This window comes from Mandrillus leucophaeus, unplaced genomic scaffold (assembly GCF_000951045.1).
Source record: "Mandrillus leucophaeus isolate KB7577 unplaced genomic scaffold, Mleu.le_1.0 Scaffold453, whole genome shotgun sequence".
Taxonomy (NCBI): domain Eukaryota; kingdom Metazoa; phylum Chordata; class Mammalia; order Primates; family Cercopithecidae; genus Mandrillus; species Mandrillus leucophaeus.
The window spans coordinates 1,563,022-1,580,318 of record NW_012104843.1 but is presented as its reverse complement, the minus strand read 5'-3'; the positions used below and the strand labels follow the sequence as shown (position 1 = coordinate 1,580,318).

Here is a 17,297-nt window from a genome sequence, read left to right as displayed (position 1 = left end):
AGGAGAGGAGAAAGGAGGGGAGGGGAGGGACGGTGGGGCTGGCACGTCCTCCAGCAGGAGCCACTTGTTGCCACTTGGGAGGGGAAGGGACTCCCATGCGGCCCTCTTGTAAGAAATGTAAAATTCTGATAAGATTTGCAAGTTCAGAGTTTAGGAGTGGAAGACAACCCTGACAGATACTAAAAACATGACTAAGGAAAGTTCCAGTTTTAGAATCAAAGCTCGGGAAAGTTAGAGAAAGAAAACAGAGGAAGAAGTGTTTGCTTGTCGGAATGGACTCTAGTGGGGGCACCTGTACTGCAAGGAGGTTTGATCAGGTGTGGGCTCAGCCTTAGGTGTGACCAGCTGTTAGCAGCCGAGGATGAAGTAAGTGGAACAGGAGGAGCTAGGTACAGTGGGCTGAGAGAAATAGTAAACTGAGCCCAGCGACCCAAAGCCAAGTCCAAAGGCCCCCACTGAGCTCTCCTGCATGTTCCAGACAGATGCCAGTGTCCAGAGCAGAAGTGTCTACTCTTTCCATTGAACAAAACTCCTAAGACACAGGAATCTGTTGAATGTGAACAGCAAAGAACAGTGAAATCATGGTCCGTACTAATGACAGGGAAAGTTTAAACATATTTTATAATTTTACAATTATTATGGCAAGAGCAGCTCCCTGGGCATCCAAGTGGCTGGTGGAGATTGGCAGCAGAAATGTCCAAGTGGTGATGGGTCCGGAATCCAACAGAGAGCAGCAACGTGGCTGCAGGGGATGGCTCAGCACAGGGAGAGCCTGGGGGCAGGAAGGTCAGAGCTTGTAGGGCAGGGGCCAGGCCCTAAGCCAGCCTCGTGTGGCTGGCACGGCCAGCGTGGGCTCCAAGGCTCCCCAGTGTGGCAATGAGGCTCAGGTGGGATCAGGAACCAGGGGATTGGTGGATAGGCTGACCTCTTGATTCAGACCAGGGAGGACTGGGGCTGTACTAGGAAGACAGTGTTAAAACCAAGGGGGACTCTTGCCATCCCTAAAGCTCTGTCAGCAATAAGAGATGCCAAGGCTTCTAGCCTGGAATAAGGGGAACCCAGGACAAGGGTGTTGGACAAATAAAGAGGTACAACTAGACGGCCCCTCTGCCAGACAGGTGCTGGATGCTTTTTTTTTTTTTTTTTTTTTTTGAGAAAGAGTCTCGCTCTGTCGCCCAGGCTGGAGTGCAGTGGAGTGATCTTGGCTTACTGCAAGCTCCACCTCCCAGGTTCATGCCATTCTCCTGCCTCAGCCTCCCGAGTAGCTGGGACTACAGGCGCCCGCCACCACGCCTGTTTAATTTTTTGTATTTTTAGTAGAGATGGGGTTTCACCGTGTTAGCCAGGAGGGTCTCGATCTTCTGACCTTGTCATCTGCCCGCCTCGGCCTCCCAAAGTGCTGGGATTACAGAATGATGGATGCTGCTCTTTATACGCATGATCTAACTCATTCCCCACCAAAGCAGTGTGAGGCACCTACTCCAGCACAAGAAACAGGCTTAGGAGACGAAGTGCCTTTGTTACAGCTGCAAGGCCAGTATGTGGCAAAGCTGGAATTCCAATTCAGGTCAGCCCAGCAACACTGTTCTGACTGCAAAATGAACTCACCTCCTCGCGGAAATGTTTGTTTCTAGCATGGTTCTGGGACCTGAAGGAGGGAGTGTGTGGTGTGGGTACACACCGAATGGCAGAAGTGCGAAGCGAAAGAGGGGGGACGTGAAGGCGAAGCAGCTGCAGGAAACCTGGGCTCCATCCTTTGGGCACTGGCAGCCCGTTCCCTCCATCAGCCATGAAGACGGCTGAAGGTGGGACTTGAACGCAGAAGACGATGAGCCTGAGAGTCAGGCATTTATTTCAAAGCTCTTGCTACATGAATAAAAGTGGTCCTAAACTTTTGATCCATGATTGCTCCTGTTGCCATTGGCGATAATCTATAATAAGGGTTATGAAGTCAGTCACTCAACATTTACAGAACTAGTTGTCCCTTCGGTGGTTTTCTAAGTTTTTATTATAAAGCTTTATGTGATTTTTCAATATGATGCTTCCATAACACTTAAGTCTATAATTTTACATTGAGTAGCTTTTCATTTTTACAGTAGTGAGAGGTAAATGGTAAAATATGCCACCATGTTTTATGGACTGAATTTGCCTCATGTGTCACAGAAGTGGTAACAGTGACACAGAATATACTTGGCTTCAGCATTAATAATCCTTAACATCACTTATTTGATAGTTGCATTTGTTCTCCCCTGAGGCTACTTATGTTAAAATCATGCAATTTTCATGAATAATTTTTTGTTTCAGCTGCAGAAAAGGAAAAGCAAAGTTGAGATGGGTGGGTGCAACGGACGTGATTTGCTCATTAGCCCGAACTGCTGAGAGTATCCCAAGAAAATTACCATTTAAAAGTAACAATAGAAATCAACTAATGAATTACAAGCAAACACGCTGAGAATTGTTCTATGATGGGCAGAACTGGGGAATACTTTAACCTAAAATTAAAAATATAACTGGCCTGTTAAAAATAGCATTTTCTAAGGACAACTCTCACATGAAAAACTCTTTATGTCTAGAGTTACAGGGTTAGAAATGTACACCAGTCCACTGGAAATTTAATTTGGTGATAGTAAAAGAAGAGAAAAGCTGTAACAAAATATACCTTTTTAAAAGTAGTGTTGAAAGTGATGACTTAAATAATAAATGTTAAAGCGTGTTTTCAGTTAATAAATTCCAGTGATGCCACACAACGACACATCTCTTCTTCTCAACTGGAGGAGGTTTTCCTGCGACAAGTCTTTTCCCTTCCCCGGGCCCTCTCTGGTTGGCAGGCACTTGCCGTTTGCCCAACTTCTTCTAAACTGACTTGCAGGTGTGTACTCTTCTTATACCTCCAATCAGGCATACACTTTCTGCTGTATCCATGATTAGACTTGCCTCCGGAACACACAACCCACATGTTGATGCTTACATTTCCCTCATTCCATTCCCCAAAATTCTCCTTTCAGACTGAGGTAAGAAAGTGTGACAATACAAACCATCTGACTATTTGTGGCTTTCTCTACATAATTAGTTTCATGGAATGTTTGTTCCTGGCTGTATTTCTAAAACATATGAAATCCTGATTGGACACCAAAAGGTTATGTCAAATTTCATTAAGAGAAAATTGGCATAAACCAAATATTAATGGACAGGTTTTAAATAAACACTAAAATAGCCTGGGAAACCTCTGTCTATAATATGCTATATAACCCTTCAACCATCATCTCTTTTCTCTTTTCTGGTTAATAATCTTTTCTTTTAATCATTTGTTCAATTAAAATGATTATGAAATGTTTAAAAACACAAAAAGGATAAATAATTACATAGTAGATATTATTTAGTATGTCTTAATAAAGATAAATTTACTCAACAGCCATTTTCTTCCTAAGAAATACAAAGAACTTACCATGTTAAAGCGCCTCTCTAAAACGCCCCTGTGTAATTCTTATCTCAGGAACTGCTTTCAATGAAGCCTGTTAGGAAGGAACTTGTCTGGTCTTTGGAATTAAGCTGTTTTCACTCACATGTCATCTGACTAAAAGTGTGCGCCAGGGAAGCCTTCAGAACACCAAGATGTGGAGCTGGCACTGCTATCAGGGCTGCTCAATTTCAGCGAGACTTCAAAAACAGAAGCAAAATATGCTTTTCCAGCTTATGATGCAGCTGTTGTCTTTCCAACCTATGTCTGTCTACAGTTTAACAGTGAACAGTGATGGCACTCTTTGTACTCTGGAGGGAGTACAGGATGTTGGTGCACACTTAAGTGGCTCCCTTTGGTACATCCTTCGGGAAGGAAGCATTAACAAGAGGTGTAGGATGTATCAGCTTTTATGGAAACTATATGAGTATACACTATACTAGGGTTAAAACCTGAACTGCTTCTCTGCTATTGAGTGATGTGTCTTTTGGAACATACAAAATGGTAAGAACAATAACTGTAGCTAATATTTATGGAGACGTTACTTGCAGGCTGCTTTATGAGCCTAGGCTGTGCAACTCTAGAGTCTAGGCTTTTACTAACCATTCTGCCTACTGTCCTTTAGTGGGGAGTGGACAGTCCTGGCCTAGTTACTGGCATAAAACATGGTTGTATATGGAAGAAATTTTAAGGCCAAGTTGAAGAGATCTCATTGTGACTACGTTTCATAAAGCAAACAAATATCTATGGGTAAAACCAATAATGGGGTGGTTTGTAGCCTAGCATGACTTGCTCTTGGAATTGAAATGTTCCAAAGCATTTCTGGAAACTTCATCTACCTAAAGAAACCATTATTTGAATTTTGTTCTTTATGGACGATATTCAGTCATCTTCTAGAATCAGACCTCCCTAGCAGTTATGTAAACAATTTCAGGTTGCAGTGGTACCACTGTGAGAAGGAATAAAAGGTTTCTATTATTCTTGACATGGAAAGCAGGTCGAGAAAGGCAGACCTATCAGATTTGAGTGACGGGATACAGATTAGGGCTCCAAAGAGGATCTCTAATATAGAAAATAATAAAATGGGGGTAGGTAGATTGTGGCAATAATACGCTCTACAATGCAGAGATACAGACACTGCTTCCAGAGGGACCTTCAGTCCCTGATCCCTGGGACAGACTGAATGGTGGTGTGCATGGGGAGTTGAAAACAGGTGCAGGAGAAAGTGCTGTGGCCTCGAAAGGAAGGAACATGACAGATGTCCACAGCACAGAAGCATCCTGCTGGCGGAGGTACAGAGCATTCCTCAGTATCGGTCTCCAAAGAGAACGCTCAGAAACTGAGCTTGGGTACTTGTGCATGCTCTAAAGAGGGGAACAGAGAGAAGACAATCAAGGACAGAAAAAATAAATGGCAGCCTTCAGAATGGAGGGGTTTGGTGACCCAAAGGATCTGGCTGCCTTCTGTCAAGGAGAAGTAAAGTGAAGGGAACAGCCTATATTCATATGCTTCAGGGGTTACTGCCAGAGAAATAAAAGCTTTCATTAGTCTGTATCTTCCTTAATTAAGCTCTTCTCAGTACACAAGTGGAATCCTCTTTTATTTAAGAAAAAAGAGAATAAATCTAATAAATGAATGAAATAGAGATAAATTGGCTCCCTAGACATAGCTCAGTGCAGGCAGTCTCATATTTTCCATGGCTGTGAAGGGTTGCAGAAGGAAATTTCCAGCAGCTTCATTTTGAGTGAGAAGGCAAGAAACAAAAGTCACTGGTTATAGCCAGAAACTTCCTAAACTGTTTGCGGCCTTGAAAAACTTGTCTTAAACTGTGCCCATGGGTGTAAAAGAAACCTGGTGCCCAGATTTCTGGAAAAGTGGTTCTAGGGCTGCACGGGGTCTTATTTTTTCATCTGCAAAATGGGGTAGGGGTGGATAAGACAAATGGCTTAAAGAAGTTCCCAGGCCGGGCACAGCACCTCATGCCTGTAATCTCAGCAACTTGGGAGACTGAGGTGGGAGGACTGCTTGAGGCCAGGAGTTTGAGACCAGCCTGAGCAACATAGCAAGACCCTGTCTCTACAAAAAGTAACATAAAAATTAGCCAGGCATGATTGCTTATCTCTGTAGTTCCAGCTACTCAGGAGGCTGAGGCAGGAGGATCCCTTGAGCCCAGGAGTTGGAGGCTGCAGTGAGCTATGATCATGCTACTACACTCCTGCCTAGGTTACAGAGTAAGACTATGTCTCTTGAAAAAAAATCTAAATAATTAAAAATCAAAATGAAGTCCCAAAATCTGTGGGAACATTAAAATCACAAACTAGTAAGAGTTGGGTGTCATTTATTTATACCTCTACACTGGGAAATTCTGAGGTCACTGGTATATTCCGGATCCTGTGCTGATCCTGGCAAGTGACAGGTGCACAGAAACCTTTGTTCAGTTTTGAATGAACCAGGCTATAAAGAAGTAGCTTTGTTTTGCAAGGGCTCATGGTGCCGGAGGCACAGGGAAGCCAGCACTTTGGAAAGTACATGGGTATCAGTTTCAGCTCTCTCCTTTTAAGGGGCTGAACCTGGGAGAAAGATGTAACCTCACAGTTTTTTCTCTCTGTTGAATAAAAGGCCCTATGGGGGAACAGGTCTGTCTTAACACATGAGGTTTCTCCTAGGTTGAAATTTGCACACACTCTATTAAAATATGAACATTAGTCCATGCAGTTTGCAAATACTTTTGCATATATGACTCTCTTGAACTTATGTGGATGAAGGTCACTCAAATATAGTTCTGCTTTAAGTGTCAACTGTTTTAATTACAAAACAAGGAGACTGGACTGTGAGCTTCTTAAAGTTTCTATCACCTCTAAAAGATTCTATGAATTTTCTACTTCAAATGAGGAACACCTCTAAATCCTCTTGAAGGTTTAAAAAGCATTTGTTTTAAGACACCTTAAATCTGAGTGCCTGCTTAACAACAGGACATCATTTATTTTCAAATTATTTTGTATTAACTTAGGTTCTATTATTAGAGGGCCACATTTTCCCTATAGCATCTGTAATAACATAGGTGGATGTTACCCCACATGCTCTATTTTTTACTTCATCTTTTAATTTTAACCCTTTCTTTACATGTTCTCATTTCTACGAAAGTGACCATTTGGCTAATTGGCCACTGTCTTTTGAAATTAATCTAGTGACGAGAAACTATTGTTTAAAAGGAAGTTTCTGGATAAGCTGCTAATTGCAATTGTTCATTCTCTCTTGGAAAACCACAGATGGTTGGTAAAATGCAGGCAGGTTCTGTATAAACTTGGCCCTGGGTAGCTAGAATACTTATGACAATGACTTTTATGGAGTCACTGTTTGCTGGTATATAAATCACATTTTCTCAAAGCATCCCTATTTAAATTTGGAAGCCAGAGAATACTCCACTTCACTAGGTAATACTTTTAAATTAGTCTCAAATAGGAAATAACAAATGAATCCAAAACATAACCTACAACCCACTGACAACGCTGGAACAACTTTGCCAGGAAGCACAGTGTTAGCTAACACAAAATTTGCACTTGAAGTGCAAACCGCACTGGTGCTTGGAAGAATAAAAACAAAAGTTGTTTACTGAAGGCTGAGCTTTTGATTTAAAAAAAAAAAGTTCTTTCAATTCTACTGAGAAATAATTTCAAGTGTTCATCTCCATCTGGAGGCCAGAATGCAAGAGACAAAAGCTGCTTTACAGAGCGTGCAGAAGTTACACTGACGTTCTGAGAACCCTCCACTACCGGAATGGCTTGCCCAGGAAAGTCAGTACGGTATTCAAAGCATTATTATTTATTGCTTCAGAGGCCTGAAGGGGAATTTTGAGCTGGGAAAATATAAACCATATTTATCTTTTTGAAAAATCTTTATTAAAAATATACCAGAAGTATGTGGAAGAAATATAGAAGAAAAACAGATTGACAGCAAAAAGAATGAAGTCACTATAGCTAAGTTTCAACTGCTGTGCAGTGTTTGAGGCTCTGTAAATATTTCCACTATAAACCTTCACTCCCCACATTTTTATTATTTTCACATAAAAGTTTGTTCCTAGCTGAAAGTGTCTGGAGGGAACTTTTTAGGCTTCTCTTTTTCAAATTATGGACAAATGATAACTGCAGACAACACTGATCATACGTATGGGGACAGGGGTTGCACGAACAGGGTCAGGGTACAGCCAAGGAAAGTTACTTTAACCAGATGGACTGTCTTTAAAAACAGGATTTGATTTACTGCCATATGTAAAGAAAGTGTTTCTAAGACTAGAAGCTGACCAGCCCTTAACTTGAAACAGAAACAGTCAGAGATGTTGGAGATAATGATGCCAAAATCCACCCCAGGAAGTAGATGCTTTCCCGGGGCCAACATGAGCCATCCTTTCTACCTGGCTGAGATAGTCTACTGTCTAAGTGGTGTGCGGCACGTGGTAACTCCCAATCCATTCATTTATTCATTCACTCATTCATTCTTGTATTCTTACTGAGCCTATGTTTTATGCCAACTCACTATAAGACCGGTGGGGCATACTTATTGAATCATGAAGAAACTCTGGGACCCCTTCTTCTAATGCCCTGCTCATGATGAAGTGATCTTCTGCCAAGGCATCTTCCTCTTCACACAGAATGCCCCTGCCTGACCTTGGGCAGTTCTGTCTGATGGGTGGCTACAGTTTTTATTGTGAATGACTATCTGATATCTGGTTCTCTATATCAGTTCCTGTGGTCTTTGCCAATATGACCTGGCATCCTCAAAGATGACACCGAGCATCTGGATCCTCTGAGTATAAAAGGCAGACAGTGATGGCAGTGATAAGGTCAATGGCATGTGGCGGGGGCCTATCTGGACGGCCAGTTCTCCACAGATCACAATCTCTATGAATTGTTCCAAGGCTTCTTAACTATGTACAGCTTAAGTTTATTCACATGTGAGGAATGAAAAGTTCATGTTACTAGCTATTTATGGGTTTACATTAGACTACTTACATTGTGAAATGTGAACATATGCAATTAGTAAGACCTACTCTGTTTTGTCTGAGTATATTTTCAAGGTCAGCAAAGAAGGACATTATTTTGTAAATGGGCACTTACTAGGTGTTAAAAAGAAAAGGCCCCTTTGCTGGGGCCTATGTCCAAAATGCTATTTCTTAGGTTATATTCCAGGATTTTTATAGTTTGAGGTTTCACATTTAATTCTTTAATTCCTCTTGAGTTGATTTTCGTATATGGTGTAAGGAAGGGGTCCAGTTTCAATCTTCTGCATATGGCTAGCCAGTTATCGCAGCACCATTTATTATTCAATAATAATAACAATGGGGAGTCCTTTCCCCATTGCTTGTTTTTGTCAACTTTGTCAAAGATCAGATGGTGGTAGGTGTGTGGCACTATTTCTGGGCTCTCTATTCTGTTCTGTTGTTCTACCTGTATGCTTTTGTACCAGTACCATGCTGTTTTGGTTACTGTAGCCCCATAGCATAGTTTCAAGTCACATAAAGTGATGCCTCCAGCTTTGTTCTTTTCACTTAGGATTGCCTTGGCTATTTGTGCTCTTTTATGGTACTGTCTGAATTTTACAATAGTCTTTTCTAATTCTCTGAAGAAAGTCATTGGTAGTTTGATAGGAATAGCATTGACTCTAAATTGCTTTGAGCAGTAGGGCCATTTAAACAATATTGCTTCTTCCTATCCATGAGCATGGAATATTTTTTCACTGTTTGTATCATCTCTGATTTCTTTAGCAGTGTTTTGTATTCTCATTGTAGAGATCTTACACCTCCTCAGATGTCAAAAGCAATTGCAACAAATACAAAAATTGACAAATAAGACCTAATTAAAGAGCTTCTGCACAACAAGAAAAACCATCAGGAGAATAAACAGACAAACCTACAGAATGGGAGAAAATATTTTCAAACTATGCATCCAGTGAAGGTCTAATATCCAGAGTCTATAAGGAACTTAAACAAATTAACAAGCAAAAACCAAATAACCCCATTACAATTTGGCAAAAAACAGGAATAGATACACTTGAAAAGAAGGCACCATGCGGCCAGTAAGTACATGAAAAAATGCTCGACATCACTAATCATTAGAAAAATGCATATTAAAACCACAATGAGATACCATCTCACACCAATTAGAATGGCTGTTTCTAAAAAGAAAAAATAACAGACGCTGGAGAGGTTGTGGAGAAGATGGAATGCTTATAGAGTGCTGGTGAGAATGTAAATTAGTTCAGCCATTGTGGAAAGCAGTCTGGGAAATTTCTCAAAGAACTTACAACAGAAGTACCACTTGACCCATCAATCCCATTTCTGGCTGTATATCCAAAGGAAAATAAATCATTCCATATGATTCATGCATGATTGAGATACATACATATATGTGCTCATCACAGCAGTATTCACATTGGCAAAGACATGGAATCAACCAAAATGCCCATCAATAGTAGACTGGATAAAGAATGTAGTACACATACACCATGGAATACTATGCAGCCATAAAAAAGAATGAGATTATGTCCTTTACAGCAACATGGATAAAGCTGGAGGCCATTATCGTAAGTGAACAATCGCAGGAACGGAAAATCAAATACTGTATATTCTCACTTATTAGTCAGAGTTTAACATTGAGAACACATGGGAACAAAGAAGGCAGCAACAGCCACTGGGGCCTACTTGAGGGTAGAGGGTGGGAGGAAGGAGAGGATTAAAAAACTACCTATCGGGTATTATGCTTATTATCTGGGTGACGAAATAATCTGTACACCAAGCCCTCATGACATGCAATTTACCTATATAACAAACCTGCACATGTACCCCTGAACCTAACAGTTAAAAAAACAGCCCCCTACAAGGTAGATTATTTTCATCTTCCTTTATGATGAGCACAGAGATGTTAAGTAACTTGTCCAAGCTCACACGAGTTACCAACGGAGGAATCAGGGTTGGGGATTGAGTTCAGACAATGTAGTTCCACAGTCTGTGTTCCTAATCATTAAGCTATTCTGTGCTGTTTCTCAAAAACAGTATCAGGTCATACACACATGGCATTTGCTCCATGCCAGGAATTGCTCTAAGCATTGATACTTACAAGAGTTAATGTAATCCCCAAGGTCACCCATGGGAGGCAGTATAGTGAGGTGGGAGGAACTTTGATGCTGGAGTTCAGTGGCTACTCCTGAATCTGGCCTTTGCACTTTTAGGTCTGTGACTTGGAGCATGTTATTTCAAGTCTTTTTGTCTCCCTTCCTCTCATTTATAAACTGGGGACAATCACATATATCCCCCACATTTGTGGTAAAGATGAAATAAGCTCTATATGTGTGAGTGCTGTCTGGTAAGGTCCTGACTATTACTACTATTTACAAACACCAGGACTCTACCTTAAATAAGTTTAGGAAGTTCAAATACCTTTTCTGTGACAGCACAATAATTTGGATCCCAGCCTTCTGGCTGTGGTACATGTGTTATTTCTACTACATCCTCCTTTTAAAAAATAAACATCAGCTATAGGACCAGCTACTGTAGTCTCTGTCATTCAGAGAGAACATTTTCTAATATATTATAATTGCTAAAATTGTTGAAAAGTGAGCAAAGGCATAAACTTTTCAGGCACAAATGCAAAATAACATATAGGCAGAAAACCCAGCCTGAGATGAACCGTCAAACCCAAACTGACCATGGTTCAAAATACTAACGATTATAACAATACTCTAGGGTCTTTTAGTACAAAGTTAGGCTAGTAAACATTTTAGTAATAGTTTGTTAGAGTTAGTAAAAATTTTGATGCTTTCAGGAATGTATTTCACATAGTTATAAACAATCTACGACATTTTGTTAACCCCTACGTACGGTTTTTTAAAAAAGTAGAACTGCATGTTCTGCACATGTACCCCAGAACTTAAAGTATACTAGAAAAAGAAGATTAATAAAGTCTATGGTTTCTGTCTTATCCCAAAATAGCTTTTAATGTTTCTGACCAAAGTAAAGTTCATAACCTGAGGTCCACAGAATTACTATAATTCATAAATAAAATTGGGGGGTGGGGGTAGTCCATGAACTACCTTAAATAAAATTTTCTTTCTGGGGAAATGATCTTCATATTTCATTAGTTCTGAAAGAAGTTCTGTGTCTCCCAAAGGTGAGGGACATTTGGGCCAGAGTGCACAAATCCTGTGGAAAACACAGTTGGGGGCACAAGGGTCTCCCTGTTCTCATGTGGGCATGGGGGCTTCTGTTGGGAGATCCTCTCTCTAGGCCTGGACTCCACAAGGGTGCTGTACAGAGCTAACACTGACAGAGACAAAAACAAACTATATATGGCAAGATGAAGGCTAAGGTCGGAACCCCAATCAGGCAGCCAACCTTGTCAAATTAGCACAATTCAGAAAGAAAGAAATGATGAAGTGGGCATCGAGGCACCTAAACTTAAAAGAGTAACGTGTGCATCTCAACAATCTATACAGCTCAGGTTACAACATCGAAGACAATAATAACATGTATTTTCAGACATGACTGTATCATTGAACATTTGCTTTTTATTGTGTTGTCACGAGAAGCATCATAACTTAGAAAGCAGGGGCTGGATCTGGATTAACCATGTGGTTGTGGGGGGTGAGCATGCAGTACACGGGAAAGAGCACATCAGGCCTGAGTCTCTTTCTTGGGGCATCCCAGTGCACAGATGAGTCTGGAAAATGCTCACTTAGAAGTGAGGAAGGATGCTCAGGGCTGCGCAAGCTATGTCTAGAACAGACTCATAGCATTTTCTTCAGTAACAGCCTTGCATGGTCTTTCCCTGAGTTATCTGACTCTTGAGGTAAGTTTTAAAATTAAAACTAAACAAAGCTGAGCGCAATGGCTCATGCCCGTGATCCCAGTGCTTTGGGAGGCCATGGTGGGAGGATCCTACGAGTCCAGGAGTTTGAGATCAGCCTGGGCGACACAGGGAGACCCTAAATCTACAAACAATAAAATAAAATATATAAGCCAGGCTTGGTGTGCAACTGTGGTCCTAGCTGCTTTGGAGGCTGAGGTGGGAGAATTACGTGAGCCCAGGAGTTCGATGCTTCAGTGAGCTATGATCCCACTACTGCACTCCAGTCTGGGTGACAGAGTGAGATCATGTCTCTAGATAAAGTCAAACAAAAATCAAAAGAACACTTATTCAGGGGCCCCATGGCTGCCACCATGAGGCCAGTAGGTGCTCTCTCTAGTCGGTTCTTACGTGTGTGGCTTCATCCAGCTTGCAGGCCACATAGTCTCCAAGGTTGTATTTTGCTTGTGAAATATGATAACTTCTGGGCAATCCTACCCACTGCATGCTCTTCTGCCCTTTGCTTGAGCCTGCTTTTGAAATCTCCACTCTGCCCTGCCTCTACGTACAGACATGCGGTAGCAGACACGACTTCCTCTTCTTTGAGCCCCTGGTTTGCTAAATCACAAATCTTGAATGCTACTGTTGTACTAATGTCTGGTCAGTCAGACATGATGAAGTTAATATTGGGTCATCATATATTAGTGGCCAGACAGAAAACATTTAAACCAAGGGGAGATAGGAAGAACATATTAATGCTAAAAAAAGCAATAGATCTGGCTTGAATGGGATGCTTTCAATTTGCAGGAACGTCACCCATTATTATCAAAGGTCAAAGTCAGTTACTGTTAGAAAAATCAATAAAACTGAGGGTGGATGGGAAGGAGGAGACTCAATACATAAATTTATAATATGTCCTCTGTATTGAAGGAACTTGATGAATATCTGTGCATTACTAACTTTTAGAAGTAAAAATGGTTGTCAGCAAATTGGACCATTTGTATAGTTTCATAGGTTCCTGCTGTAAATATATTTTAAAGAATTATGTTAGTGCAAAGAGAGGAAAAATAGAGCAAGAAGACATTTAAAGATTGCATCTGCCTGTTGGTCTTCATCGCCCATTTTGTTGGCCTCTTGGAGGTATTAATGTTTTTTGTTTGTTTGTTTGTTTTTCAACAAAGGTGATCTACGAACATATTCTACCTGTCCATGCCAATTAGTGCTGATTATCATCAGTGATCTTGATTACTGGTAATCTAAGGCTATTAGTCCATTATGCTTGTGGTATATAATAGAAAGAAGATTCTCGCTTTCTCATCTGAACATCATGGTCTGAATGTTATTATTCTTAGTATGATATGTATAGTCTTGACTGCATGTTAGATTAAAAATATTCATTCATTTTCCCTCCTCTCCCTGCACCACCACCAGCAGTGACGTTAGTACTGCCAGTTTGAGAAGTCCAGTCTGCACCCCACCTTGTACCAGGGAAAGGCTGCCACGACCTGGTAAACAGGGCATTAGTCAGTGCCCTTCTCCATTAAGGGCAGACTAGTTGTCTACTGCGAACTGATCACATTTGCTCTTTCTTATCCACTTACAAATACATTTGCTCATTAACACGTGAATGCTGCCAGAGAGGGTTACTGAGCTATTAAGTATCATTCATGCTAATTCTGCAGAAAGTGACCTTCTCTAGTGACATTTCTCTTTAAAGAATAATCTCCTACAGGGGGAGAGGGGCAGAGACAATGGACAAAAGGAAGGAAGCCTGGTAATGGGCCATGTCTAGACCTTGGCAGTTCAGTCTTTGCTTCAGCTGTTTAGTCACATTAATCTAGAGGGCCTCAATATTGAAAATACAAATAAGAGCAACTTAATGTTCTTGCTATCTATGAAAACACAGGTTGCTAATCAAGTTATTGGAGAGATAAGAAGCTTGGGAGTATTTTGGATATTTTACAATGAAATTTTCACATGAATTTACAAAAACTGTTAATGTCAAATTATCATAAAATGTACTAAATCTGATGTTGTGATGCTTACTTTAGAACATTCTGAAAGCGATTAGAATGAATTTCAAACCCATAACAACAGGTTCCTCTAAAGGCATTGATGAATTCCGTTTGGAAGCAGCGGGGTTAGGAGGTGTCTAGGACTGAACTCTTACATGTGTCCTTGTTCTATCCCATAGGTAAGAGCTCAAGCTGAGCCTTGCTTCCTGAAGACCTCAGCAATCTCTATGTAGTAGGACCTGCTCTGTGCCAGGTTCACACTGAAAACTCTACAGACGACTTTGCGTCTGGCTAGCAAAGTGACCTTGGAAGGAGCCATTACCAACTTCATGTCATAGACGATGAAGGAGAGTGGGAGCTCCAGCAGGTCATCTAGACCTGAGTGCAGAGTAACCTAGTGGTGATGTGAGACTGTGGACTCTGTGTGGTGTCACCCAGGTTCAAGGGGCATGGGGCAGGATCAGCTTCCACAGTGGTTCCATTTCAGCTATAGCTGGAGCTTTTCCACCCCAAAGCCTTGCTGTCCAATGCTACCACAGGGAATAACCAAGTGTAGCTATTTCTATCAATATTAAAATTCAAAATGCAGTTCCTCATTTGTAGTAGCTGTATTTCAAGCATGCAGGAGCCATATGTGACTTGTAGCTGCGATATCGGACAGCACAGACAGAGAACATTCCCAGCACTGCAGAAAGTTCTACTGCACGGTGCAGATCCAAGTGTTGGAATTCTGCTCTCTGGCTACAACGGCTTCTTCTCCTAACCTATGACTCATCAATGGGACTTAGCCTCAATCCGTTAGTTCCTTCCCTCTCATCATGGTCCAGTGGACACCTCTGATTGCCCTTCTTCCAAGCCTGGACTTTCCAACCCAATTACCTTGGCATCCTTGATTCCCTTGGTCACTGACTTTCTGTGTAGACCCCTCCCCCACGCATAACCTTTGGCAGGTCACATCCTTTTCACTTCCCTGCTACTGTTTCTGGGATGTAGTATTGCTGGAAACAATGATAAAATAATAAAATGGGGAGAACGTGTGCTGTTCAGCCTTAACTGGGTCTTCTCTGCTTCTTACTCCTTCTTCAGTCCATCCCATATTGACTCACTGACTCATCCCTTACGATGCCTCATTCTCTAAAACCTCAGCTCTCTCATGACACCCACCCTCTGCAGGTGACCCACTTCATAGGTTGGGAAAATCACTCAAAAACCATTGCCATTAGCTTCCTCAACATGTCCTCTAGCTTTCCTCTGTTTTCTTTAGCCAATGTGACCCACCAGCTGCTTTCCACCTGGGAGAACTAAACTCCTGCTCCCAGATCTTTGCTCATGATGTTTCTCCATTCAGAAGGCCTGTTCCCAATCTCACCTCTGCCACAAAATGGTTTTTGAGTCATCCCACCTGAAAGCAACCCCTTCCTGCTCCAAATGTCCCTAATGTTTTATCTGTATCTGTTCCTCTCACAGACGTCACCTGGCACTGTACCTACTAAAGTACATACAGGTGACTGCACAGCTTCCCCACTAAACAAAACCACTGTGAGAAGGGGGTGCTTGCTGGGTTCAGCCTGGCTCCCCAGCAGCAACCAGCACAGTTCCCTGTGTAGAGAGCAGCTGGTGTATATTGATGGAATGGCTATCTATATATCTACTTTTGCAAATGTCCGACTTACTCCTAAGGTGGACAGATTGAATTCAATAAAGAATTGATGGACACATTTCTCCTAATGATCTCAACATGAAGTTCTAACTAAACGATTTACATGACCAGAATGTCTGATGGGAAGACAAGAGAGTACCTGTTGATGGCTAGAACCGTAATAAATGTGCAATATCTTCCTGAAGGAGGGTGAAGTGGGTACAAAATGATAGGAGGCAGGCAAAAGAAACAAAGAAAGACAAGAAAGTAGAAATAAACTTACCTTGGGTAGCAATGTAATGATTGGGTCGATGATAACCCTAAAAATAAATAAAAGAGAATATTTGATAAACATAAAATCGATAAATAGCAGAGAAGTCACATGCTAACTTTGCTGAAATGAATGTGCACATAAATGCCAATAGCTGCATCACCTGAAAGTTAAACGGCCAACCCAGCACCTTTGAGTTTCTCTTAATTAGTGGAGGTGCATCAAATACAACAGTTCTGATGCTTGCACCAAAGGTGTGGGTAACTTAGTCATAACTGGTTATGAGATGATGGATGAGCAAAAAACACTAACAACTTATGGATTCTCTGAAATACCATGACCATTACTCTTACAAAGTGCAAACAGGCTGAGAATTTGCAACAGAATTTCATTTGTGTTTGGGATGTTAGTGGCAATATGCCAGGGGTTTAACGCATATTCTGTTGTATTGGTATAGACAGTTATATCAATACCGATCTTCAAAACCATTCTTAAACACTGATAATACCATGACATGCTACTATAGCAAGGGCCAGGAATTTAAAGAGGCAGAAATTCTGAAAGATTCCTTCCTTTTATCATGACCCTGCAAGAAACAAGACAGATAAAAATTGAGGCCAAAGAAAAAGGGCTGGGTGTGGTGGTTCATGCCTGTAATCCCAGCAGTTTGGGGAGGCTGAGGCAGGCAGACTGCTTGAGCTTAGGAGTTTGAGACCAGCCTGCACAACATGGCCAAAAACCATCTCTACAAAACATACAAAAATTAGCCAGGTGTGGTGGCATGCACCTGTAGTCCCACCTACTTGGGGGACTGAGGCAGGAGGATTTGTATGAGCCCAGGGGTTCGAGGCTGCAGTGAGCCAAGATTGCACCATTGTATATATCAGCCTGGGTAAAGTGAGACCCTGTCTGAAAAAGAAAAGAAGGCCGGGCGTGGTGGCTCATGCCTGTAATCCCAGTACTTTGGGAGGCCAAGGCGGGTGGGTCACGAGGTCAGGAGTTCGAGACCAGCCTGACCAACATGGTGAAACCCCCGTCTCTACTACAAATACAAAATTAGCTGGGTGTGGTGGCACAT

At 41.6% G+C, this 17,297-nt stretch overlaps 1 protein-coding gene across 3 annotated transcripts in view; it reads right to left on the bottom strand.

Annotated features, from left to right (window-relative positions):
- Nucleotides 1-17,297, bottom strand: part of PTPRM (protein tyrosine phosphatase, receptor type, M) — a 704,023-nt gene that overhangs the window by 77,269 nt on the left and 609,457 nt on the right. For all 3 annotated transcript variants that reach the window (XM_011994359.1, XM_011994360.1, XM_011994361.1), the window contains one exon: nt 16,232-16,268. In XM_011994359.1, the coding sequence (XP_011849749.1) occupies nt 16,232-16,268 (37 nt within the window). The remainder of the gene's footprint in view (nt 1-16,231; nt 16,269-17,297) is intronic.